At 34.7% G+C, this 11,613-nt stretch overlaps 1 protein-coding gene across 1 annotated transcript; it reads left to right on the forward strand.

Annotated features, from left to right (window-relative positions):
* The first annotated feature begins 5,193 nt into the window (after positions 1–5,193).
* On the forward strand, positions 5,194–10,866 carry LOC134856104 (mRNA decay activator protein ZFP36L2-B-like). Its single transcript, XM_063872468.1, has 7 exons — positions 5,194–5,473; positions 5,778–5,941; positions 6,192–6,416; positions 7,859–7,997; positions 9,249–9,513; positions 9,809–10,032; positions 10,277–10,866. Exons 1-7 carry the CDS (start codon positions 5,299–5,301, stop codon positions 10,552–10,554), a joined length of 1,470 nt encoding a protein of 489 aa, XP_063728538.1. The 5' UTR covers positions 5,194–5,298; the 3' UTR covers positions 10,555–10,866.
* Positions 10,867–11,613: the final 747 nt, after the last annotated feature.

Below are 11,613 nucleotides of genomic sequence, written 5' to 3' on the forward strand. Positions count from 1 at the left end.
CCGCGAAGCATTTGGACCGTGCCTTAGGTGCCAATTAAAATAAAATGACGAAAAACTTGAGCCGAAAAATACGATTTTGCTATCAAAGCCTCATTTTTGACAGGGTATCTTGTATTTGGAGAGATTTCAGTAAATTTTTCACGAAATAAAAAATTCGCAGAATTTTTCGCCAGGTGTTGCAGATAATTCCGACAAAAGAGCCTTTTATTTCAGGACAGGTTCAAACGGACCTCCTGAATATATAAAAACGACGCGCGTTGGTTCCAACGTTCGTTCAAAGACTTTTCATGATGCTGAGAAATCTCTAAATTACACGCTAAAATTTTTTTGGCTTCTAAGTGTTAGTGGACGAACATGTGATGTAACATTATGGATTTTTCGATGATTTGTGTCTCTAAATGGCGTGAATCAGACTGAGAATCAAGTCAAGCAAAACTACGATTACTCTTGCTTTGTCTATAGCTTTTGTTTACTACAATTTTGCCGGAAAAACTGTTTTGCTCTGTCAAGGATTGTTGTGATTCTCCTAGTTAATTTAGCTCGGACTAAAAACATGGAGAAAAGTTTCAAAATGGAATAAAGTATGAACAAACCCAAGTGAAACAGCGAAAATTTTGCTTTAATACTTTTTGCGTTCAATTTCAGATATATACTGTATATTTCAACAAAACTAGCTTTAATTTCAAGAAATTTGTTCCCTGATTTTAAATTCAATACGTGTACTTCCTGAATTATAATTCCTACATATATAGATCCTGATTTTAATTTTCAACCCTCGCTGTTCTGTAATTTTTATATGGCTTTTTGTTCCGACTTTCGATACGAAAGTAACGGAATATTTGTGCTCGTGGTTGGGTTTTTTTTTCTTCAGACAAATTTCGACCTTTTAACTAGCCATTTTTGACGGAATTTTTTTTATCATTCAAAAGGTATTGTTGTCCTGAGCTCAAATTTGAAAAGATATTTTACCTGTGATCATTTTTCATAAAGTTATGGGGGTTTAAAGATTGTCATTTTGGCCAATTTGCCAATTTGGGACAATTAACGCGCGATATATTTCGCGCTATTAACGCGTAAGCGGAGAGTTAATCCGTCTTAAAATCATTCCAAATTGGTTGAAAGAAGCTTACTTGCCATTTTTGATTTGTTACAAGGAGCGAAATTCATCCTTTTACACTTTACATGGCGTGTGGGGGGATGATTTTAATTTAAAAAAATTTTAATAAAAAAAATAATAATTTCATTTTTTTTTACATTTAATTTTTTAATGTTATTACTGATCCATAAAGCTTTAAAAGGCAGTCGGAACATTCAGGGCTTCACCCTGATACGAGCAGTCTTGTATTATGTTTATTTTCAACAGCTGCATTTGAGCTTCAGTTTGCCTCAAGCTCAGTATCAGAAAATTTAATGTAACTAATCAATTTTACCATAACTACCCAACAGACAAAGTGAAAGCTATTTAGATATAGGCTGATAAGTTATTTTGAGTTATAAGATAATGTAAGAGTTATAAAAGATGCAGTTTGTTGAAATTACAACGTTACTGTTGAAATATAATGGTAGGATTGTTGAAATCAAAAGTCATTTAGCAGCCTTGTTGTTTCAACTTTCGAAGAAAGTGACGGAATATTTGTGCTCGGGGTGTTTTTTTTCTCAATACAAGTTTCCACTCTTTAACTAGTCATTGCGGATTTTTTTAACGTCATTCAAATAGTATTGTTGTCCTGAGCTCAAATTTGAAAAGATATTTTTACCTGTGATCATTTTTCATAAAGTTATGGGGGTTTAAAGATTGCCATTTTGGCCAATTTGCCAATTTGGGACAATTAACGCGCGATATATTTCGCGCTATTAACGCGTAAGCGGAGAGTTAATCCGTCTTAAAATCATTCCAAATTTGTTGAAAGAAGCTTACTTGCCATTTTTGATTTGTTACAAGGAGCGAAATTCATCCTTTTACACTTTACATGGCGTGTGGGGGGATGATTTTTATTTAAAAAAATTTTAATTAAAAAAAATAATAATTTCATTTTTTTTACATTTAATTTTTTAATGTTATTACTGATCCATAAAGCTTTAAAAGGCAGTCGGAACATTCAGGGCTTCACCCTGATACGAGCAGTCTTGTCTTATGTTTATTTTCAACAGCTGCATTTGAGCTTCAGTTTGCCTCAAGCTCAGTATCAGAAAATTTAATGTAACTAATCAATTTTACCATAACTACCCAACAGACAAAGTGAAAGCTATTTAGATATAGGCTGATAAGTTATTTTGAGTTATAAGATAATGTTAGAGTTATAAAAGATGCAGTTTGTTGAAATTACAACGTTACTGTTGAAATATAATGGTAGGATTGTTGAAATCAAAAGTCATTTAGCAGCCTTGTTGTTTCAACTTTCGAAGAAAGTGACGGAATATTTGTGCTCGGGGTGTTTTTTTTCTCAATACAAGTTTCCACTCTTTAACTAGTCATTGCGGATTTTTTTAACGTCATTCAAATAGTATTGTTGTCCTTAGCTCAAATTTAAAAAGATCATTTCTCGCAATGTTATGGGGATTTAAATATTGCCAATTAGGGACAATTAACGCACGATGTATTTCGTGCTATTAACGGGTAAATGAAGATTTAATCCGCATTGGAATTTGTTTCAAATTGATATGAGGCTTGATATTTAGTGTATTTATTACTTACCAACATGCGAGATATATCGTATTAATCTTTAAATAGCTTGGGGACGATTTTCAATTATTTTTTTTTTGAAAAATCTTATCAGTTTTTTTAAAGCGAACACTGCTGTATAGACCTTGAAACGCAGTCGGAACATTTGGGGCTTTGCTCTTATACGAGCAGACTTATTATAATTAAGATAGTTTTGTTGAAATATACTATTGGAAATTTTCATATTGGATTCAAAAACGTATGGCTCAATTGCTATGTTAATGTATTTCATGACTATAATTGAGTCATTTTGGTAAACCCCCATGGCTTCAAGAAAATTTGATCACAGGTAAAGTATCCTTTAATTTTGAGCTCAGGACAGCAATACTTTTCGATTGATATTAAAAAATTGCTGGTCAAAAATTTGTCTGGAGAATCTCAAGCAGCTTTTTGAAAGAAATAAATGTGAACGTTTTCACATAATTGATCATGAAAAAAGTATAATACCGAAGATTAATTTATCAAAGGGTTGCCTCGATTTTTTTGTCTCATACACCGAGAATTTCATTTTTGCCATGAGGTTACAATAAGCTTCTTGACATGTGAAATAGATATATGTGAGTCATAATCCGCTAAAAAACGATCTTAAAATATTTTTGTTTAAATATCAAAAATCTCGTTTATAGAAAAATTGCAGAAAATGACAAATAGCTGTAGAATGAAAGTTGTTATAAAATGAAACAAGAGTTACTTGCTATTCTATAGCGCTGAACTTTCCGATAACAATTACTGATGCAAAAAATATTTTAAAAAAGAAAGAACGAAAGTCTTTTTATGCTCCTGGGTAACAACTGATAGCTAGATCAGTACAAACTGCCAAGGGCTTTATCAATCCACGATTGTTTTTAGTCTGATATGATAGTAGTGCCGTGGCCAATTGATAAAGCGCGTGGCTCTCTACATGATCACACAGGGTTTCCAATGTCTTCCGCCTCCTCAAGGTGGCAAAGCCTCCCCCAGTATGACCCTTAAGTGATTAGAGCCGGGTTCTAATAAGTATGAAATATTTGATACGATATATCATTCGACCCCTATTTGGTATCTGGTTTTGTGTGGAAAAAAAAATAAAGTTCAAAATAAGCACACCCGAATAAAATGTTCCCAAGAAGAAGCCTCATAGCATTAAAGTGTTTTGGTGTACCTAAGTAATAAAATAAGGTTTCTTGGCAGTTTTAAAGTTGCTTTAACAAACTAAAATTTGTCTGGTTTGCTTTTTATATTTCCCGTTATCAGTAAAAAAACGCCAAATATCCGAACGCATGAATTTTTCTCTTCTAAGTCAGGAGCAAGGTGTTCTTGAAACTGTGCTACGATGACTGTTTAAGAACTTGGAAGGACACTAAAAGAAAAAGATAATTATTAATTGAGGTTTTTCATATGTGTCGCTTTTGAACTCGCACGCAAAAAATAATGCTGCACTCGTTGAAAAAAAAACCGATTCAAAAGAAGCAAGTGCGTAGCGTCACCAAGCAATTAGATATTTCCATTTGTTCAAAAATTTAAGGTACGCAAATGACTATTTTAGTTAACCGAATTTTTTATCAATGTCGTTAGAAATTTTTGGTTAATTGAGTTAAGACGATTGGAAATTGGAAATTTTAGCGCCGGTGATAGTGAGCGCGACTAAATTTCATGATCCATAAATTTGATCAAATTTTTAATTTTGGACCCCATTTTTTCCAACAATTTTGTTAATTGCTTTTTTAACTAAATTATTTTTTCCGAAATTTTTCCAGCATCCAAAAAAACGCAAAGTTATCAGATGCAATAATTTTCTCCAGATAAGTCATAACATTAAATTTTGCTCTAATCAGTCGAATGAGCTACTCTTAAGTTAACTTTTGTAGACTATTTGTATATATAAATAAATGGTAAACTTTAAGGCAAAATTTAATCCCAATTCTTTTTTCCCATTACTTAATTTGGTAAGGCTCTATAGTTGGTCTGATTTCTGAATTTTAATACAGAAGTCAAGCTTCAGTTCCCTCTAAAACTGCGTTTTCGCCTTAAGTCATTTATTGTTCACAAATTAGTCGTGAAACATTTTTTATTTCACTTTTTCCCATCTGACTTTTAAAATGAGTTGTTAAATTAGGCTTTAACGAAAACTAAGACTAAAAGTTTCTCATTTCTAAACGGCTTTTACGAGCAGAAACTCCTGTGATAATTGAATTTTTGTTAATGCGCACTTTTTTCACCGCTTGATTTTGCCGTAAAATTCATTTAAAAGCGGTGTTTATAGCAAAAAAAGGCGGCCTCCCGAGTTTTTTGCAACAATTAATAGTTTTTTTTTCAATTTAAATACAAAAAGCTGCAGTAGGGGACGCAATAATTGAGAATTTTTTCTGTTATATAAAATTTTCTGCTATTTATGATTTATACTTATCATATTTAGATGTTTTTATTAACTCTAAAATAGCGAAGAAAATTACCTCCAAGTTTTTTAATTGCTATTATTGGCGTCTGTAATTTTTAACGTGCGTTTTTTCAGACTAGTATTGTTACTATTATAATAATAGTCTAATATATCCAATATATTGTCTATTATTATCACCATCATCAGGTAGTGGTATAAAATGAACTCCGAAATTGAAGTCGCACTACCTTACAAGAAGAAGCTGTGTAGTAACTTCACGAAAGGGTCTTGCATCGCCGGACAAGACTGTACGTTTGCTCACGGACAACGAGAACTGAGGAGTTTTGAGAACCCAATCTACAAATCGATGCTGTGTACTTCGTACGAACAGGGAGGTATGTAATACTTCTGAACCAAGCTTCTTTTATTGATAGTTCGCGTAATTGACGAGACTGTCCTAGGACTTGATTCAATTGATACTTTTTGTTTTAAACCTGAGCTCGTTTAGCTTTAACCAATGAGTTCCCCCACCCCCATTTTAGCCATAACTTATTGGGCCCAAAAAAATCCTTACGGTGGCTATAATTATCTAGACCGAAGGCTTATAATAGAAAAGTAATGATTTCGATCGTTATCAGATGGTACAGCTGAGATGAGTTTCATTTTATGAGCTAAACCTCTGTTTTCTTGTTGTTGCAGGTATTTGTCAGATGGGCAATGACTGTCTGCTGGCGCATGGGGAGGGGGAACTGAGGGCTGATGACGTTGTCACCTCAATGGGCGGGGCGAGTCAGGATGAGAATGTTCCCCCTGTGGGGGCAAAAGGAGGTCAAACTGGACAAACGAAGAAGGGACAGTACAAGGTTAGAATTATTTCTTTAATGCAATATTTTTTGGCTTATCCATTTTTGATTACCGTGTTTCAAGAGGTTCCATTAATAGTTATACCCTGAAAAGCTATTTTTATTACACTTGCGGTGGCAAATGTTTAATTGGAACTATTAGTTTTATAATTCTTGAAATCCCTGTGGTATAAGTTTCAATTCTTGGCAGCGAAAAATTCAACCTCCAAAATTTTATTTGATTATCGAATTAATTTTTAATATTTTTAAGAGTGCTCTATGCATCCACTTCGTGAAACACGGCAGCTGCAACATGGACACTAACTGTCAGTTTGCCCACGGGAAGGAAGAACTAACCAACACTTCTCCACCAGACACAAATGACCCCAAATACAAGACTAAATTGTGCATCCCATTCGAACAGGAGAATTTCTGTCCTAATGGGGACTACTGTGTGTTTGCCCATGGAAATGGAGAGCTCAAAAGCTTACCCGAGGTTTGAAATATTTTAAACGAGCATCAGGCGTTTTTCGCTGCTCTTTTTATGTTAATGTTTTTTGTTACCTTAGGCTCAAAATTGACCTCAAAAAATGCTTGTCAACCAGAGATGCCTGATTAATGTTTTCATTTTATCACACTTGTTTGCCCTATTTTCCCAGTTCCTTTTGAGTTCCTAATGTTCTCTGAAAGGAGAATATAATCTTGGAAATCCTAGAAGTTAATATGTTGTTTGGTACTTTCATAAATTACATTCTTGGACAGAATTTATTTCAAATTCAGGGTTTTAGTCTTTAAAATGCCTGTTTTCGGTGTCCATTTTGGACATAATTTGCTACGAAATTCAGTGAAATCTTTAATTAGACCAAGAGCAAATGATCAGAACTACCCTCTATGAAACTATCAATATTTGGTTTCAATGACTTACCAATGTTATGCGGATCTGATCATTACAGTTGTTCTCAATTGCGCTAAGTTTTGAACTTTGCATGAAAAAGTAAGAAAAGTCCGAGCTTAGTAAAATTTCACACTGATTGTTTCTCGCTGAGAATGTTTCGCGTCGCTTGAACAATTTTTTTACTCCGGTCATTCAAGAAATAATTCAGTACGATGCAAAACTTAGTGCAGATGAGGAAAACTGGCATTTTCAGACCTGGCAATTACATAGGTAATTCATTGAAACCAAATTTTACCTAATAAAACCAACAGATAGTTTCATAGATGGTAGCTCTGATCATTTGCTCTTGGTCCATATAAAAGTTTCACTGAATTTCGTAGAAAATGTTGTCCAAAATGAACACCGAAAGCAGACGTTTTAGAGACTAATATCCTGAATTTTGGCTTTACTTTGTCCACTAGTGTAGTTGTTCCAACCATTTAAAAAATGCGGTAGAACTTAGTATTCGGGTGTGATTTAGTTTTTTTTGCTTTTTTCACGCAAAATCAGGTACCACAAATAAGCATCGGAATATGTCGAATTATATAAAATATTAAAGCCCTCTCAGTCGTGATTCGAACGATATTAAAATATTCGGTGTGGAGAAAAATTGGCTTGAAATTTTTGATTTTTGTCTAATTTGCTGCTATTAAGGTCAGCGTGCAGGCTTACAATAGCTTATTTACGCTTAATTTAAGACGTGAAAGCCTAGTTATGCTCAAGAAAAGTTAGTATTTTGTGTTGCTAGCGCCATTTTGGGAATATTTTTTTGTTCATTTTTGTCTTTTTTTTTGCAAACTGCTTCCAAGTGGCCTATTCAGCTATGACTGTCGAATATGCCTAATTTCTTTTTTTTTCGTTCAGAATTGTTTTTATTACACCACTCAGAGAAAACAACACTATTGGAAAAAATGTTGTATTTTTGTGTAGACTATCATCGGAACATTTTGTGGTATTTGCAGTGTAACCTGTAACCGGCTATCCTTGTTTATCATTTTGATTAGGATGACAAGAAGGGCAAGGCAGCTGCTCTTTACAAGACTAGTCTGTGCAACAACTTCATTAACCTAGGACTGTGCCCCAGTGGGAAGAACTGCTCGTTTGCGCATGGGAAGTATGAACTGAGACCCATCGGATTTGACGGTAAATTTTTGTACATTTTGCCTAATGCCATTGTTGTTCCGACCATTGAAAATGGGGAGGAACTTTGGATTCAGGTGTATTTTTTGTTTTTTTTCCGCGTAAAATCAGCTACCACAATTAATCATCGGACAGGGTTAAGTGGTATATCATATTAAAGCCCTTTCGAGACTTTCAAAATTTTCAATTTTTTTCCTCGCAGTGTCGAGAAAAACCGGTTTGAAATTTTTGATTTTTGGCCTAATTTTGAGCTAATTACTAAGGTAGTTAGTAATTGCAATAGCTTATTTAAGCTTAATTTATGCCGTGAAAACTTATTCTTACTAAATAGCGCAATTTTGGTAATAAAAAAATTGAAAATTCAAAAAATCTCCGCAGAATTTTTATTTCGTTTTCCAGTCATTCTTCTTCATAAACTGTTTTGCAATTGACGTATTTTACTATGGTTCTGAAATATGCTCAAGTTCTATTTTTTCCGTCAGATTTTTTATCACAACATGCAGAAAAAAACGACTTCAATTTGAGAAAACATTTTGTATTTTTTTAAGACTGTGATAATGCGCTAATTGCTCAGTAACCGGCTACACTTTTTTCATAATTGTTTCCTGCATAATTTTGAATTGTGTTTCTTACTAAGAGTAATGAACTTAGTGAAGACTCTTATATTGTTCTTGCTGTTTTTTTGTTTGTTTTAAAAGTCTCTAATAACTACAGATGTGCATTCATACATATTGATGCATTTATGAATGCACTCAGCTATATATGCATTTTTTGAGTTCAATTGAAATTCATCTGCTGAAAGTGACGTAAATAGCACTCTCCAACTACATACGAACGTGGAAATGGTGCGAAACAACGTGAACGATTTCTAGTTTCGGAAGTGGAGTTTTACTTTAGATTTCAAGCAGAATAAAAATCTTACCTATTGATCCAGTTTTCTCTATTTGGGTTCATGTTATCAAAAAAGGCGCCAATCATAATTTATTCTAGAAATTCAAAGAGCTTAAAGGGTATCTACTTTTTCTTTGAAGTTCGAAAGTTGAGATTTTGTCAACAAAGTCAGTGTTTTTATGTTTACTTGTATTCATTACTCTTTTCCAGTCTTCGATTGGCTATGTTTTATAATTATCGTGTCTTGTTTGAATTTGTGTTCTGCTTTCATTTTGACAAACTCGTTAAGAGATCAACCCTTTTTCGATTTTCTTGCCCTAATTGATTTGTTCTTTGTTGATGGTCGTAAGCATCGTTGTACAGGCGATTTCGAGGCAAAGATATCCGAGAACCCCAAATGGAAATGTCTAATGTGTAACATCTATGTTCAAACGGGTCACTGCAATCGAGTCAACTGCGACTTCGCTCATGGCGAGCAAGAACTGAGAAACGAGTATCCTGACAACACGAAGCCAATGAAAGTGAACTACAAGACAGTTTTGTGCAATAACTTCAAATCGAGAGGATACTGCTTCCACGAAGACGCCTGTAATTTTGCGCATGGAGATCAAGAGCTGAACACGATCAAAGGGATCTTTTTAATCTTCCGAAAACTAAGATTTTTAAATTACAATTAACTCTCCGACAAATGTATACTTTCTTGTACCTCGGATAAAACTCGAAGTTTTTACCATGATGCTACTTGTTGAAGTTCTGTTTTTAACTCAGTGGCTTTTTTTTGTATTGACGCTGTACGTTCAACTTCTGTTTTGACGTAGCGGCTACATTTTAAAGAAAATCGACAATTATTTTCTCAGTAAGGGTAGAAAATTTGGCTAAAATGAAACGAATATTGGCGAAGGAATTAAAAAGAACCCTCTATTAGACGCGGCGAGTACTCTTAAACTGATGCGGGATGGAAGCGCACTCAGAAAGAGACCCAAGACTTCGGAGGGTGCGGGCGTATACGGTAGACTTGGTGGCGGTGCCGTAGGTGCGACAGGAGTGACTTCGGCGGCCGAATCATCGTCGGCAGACCAGAAATTGTTTGCCGAGTTCCTGGCGTTCAAGAAGTTCAAGCAGCAGAGCGACAGTGCTGTTGCAGCAGGTAGTTCTTTATAAGCAATTTGAGTTGATTTAAATACATGTTCAACGATCTTGACTGTTTTTGATGTAAATTCATTACAATCTAAAAACCAATCAGATCTCTGAGCTTTAAACTTACTTCATTCAATGAAAAAAAATATCATAAGGCTTCAATGCGTAGAAGTATGCATATGGCTTCTACCAACTTTTGCACCATTTTCATGGTCCGTTAATCGCTAAGTACTCGATAAGTCTAATGTTAACAGCTCCTCCAGCTCCGACTCCGGCCCAGTACTACAACTCCACTCCCCAATCTGCAATGAACTCGACTATCTCCTCATACTACACTTCGATTCTCCCGGGCCCTACTGAAGTATCTAATCATCAGAGCCAGAACCAAGGGCTCTACCATGCGGGTGGCTTCCGAAAGCTGACACAGACTGCTCCTGCTACTCAGAATCCGAATAATCAGAATGGATTCATGGAGCGACAAAGGCTTCAGTTTAGAGGGCAGCAGGCACAGCAGCCAGAGTTTGCTTATTGAGATGCACTTGGCTAAAAAAAACTTGCGAGTTTGCTTATGGAGATGCACTTGGCATAATATTTTTTGAGAAGCTTTTACTGAGTTCGGAAGAATCAAAGCTATACTATGTGCAATATAAACTCTATCATTGATTAAGTCATGATTTAGCTCCTGAAAATGTACCATTCGATTATGTACTATTGTATGTAATCTCTATAAATGCATCTAAATGTTGTATAAATTACTAATTTTGGTGTATATTTTATCTGTATGTTTTATTAAATGTTAATAATATACCTTTTTGGCGATTGAATGAAAACTTAGGAAAGCAAAATTTGCCACAGCAAATCGCACTTGCGTTTACGATTTAAGAGTCAATGAACGAAAAGAAGACACTTATCACGGTTACAAAAGATACGGTTACTTGAGATTTTTTCCAAAAAAACAAGTCAGTGTTTTTTCTTTAATTGTATTCGCTGACTCTTTTCCAACTGTCGGTTGGCTACGTTAAATTTTTTTTTAAAAGTTTTGTTTGCGTTCATTGACTCTCTTCCAACTCTCTCTTGACTATGTTTTCGAAAAACTAGTCAATTTTTTGGGCGTTCTTTGACTCTTTTTCCAATTGCCTGTTGGCTATGTACTAAAATCTCAGTTCAATTTCACATGCTAGAGTGAAGGATTATTATGCTCTTGAATTGCGAAAGAACCAATGGCGCAAAAAAGTGATTTATTTTCAGTTTTGAAAGTAGGTTTCGAATTTGAAGTTTCCCAGCAGAATTTAAATTACCTTATAAGTCGAAAAGTGTGTAATCTCTTCCTAAGTTCAGGGTCATGTAATTGGAAACAAAACCTTTATCTGCTCAGCAACTTTTAGAAATCTGCAAAAAATTGAGCTTGCTTTCTTGAAACTTAGATTCCTTCTTGCTTAATTTAGTAGTATTCTAAAGCGCTTCCTTGAGGTTCCTGATGTTTGGGTCCCTGAATTTTTTTTCTCAAAGACAACAACCGATTTTCAAAAAAATTGAGACCAGCGGTCAAACAGGCGGCTCCTTTATGTGCCTGCATATTTTGCTAGTCTGT

Source organism: Symsagittifera roscoffensis, unplaced genomic scaffold (genome assembly GCF_963678635.1).
Source record: "Symsagittifera roscoffensis unplaced genomic scaffold, txSymRosc1.1 SCAFFOLD_117, whole genome shotgun sequence".
In the NCBI taxonomy this organism is placed as follows: Eukaryota; Metazoa; Xenacoelomorpha; order Acoela; family Convolutidae; genus Symsagittifera; species Symsagittifera roscoffensis.

What these genes read in the sequence shown, in the direction of transcription:
- LOC134856104 (XM_063872468.1), top strand. Translation starts at nt 5,299, where the DNA reads ATGAACTCCGAAATTGAAGTCGCACTACCTTACAAGAAGAAGCTGTGT. An exon ending in AGCTCAAAAGCTTACCCGAG is followed by an intron (nt 6,417 to 7,858) that starts GTTTGAAATATT and finishes CATTTTGATTAG; the next exon opens with GATGACAAGAAGGGCAAGGC. An exon ending in CAAGAGCTGAACACGATCAA is followed by an intron (nt 9,514 to 9,808) that starts AGGGATCTTTTT and finishes GAACCCTCTATT; the next exon opens with AGACGCGGCGAGTACTCTTA.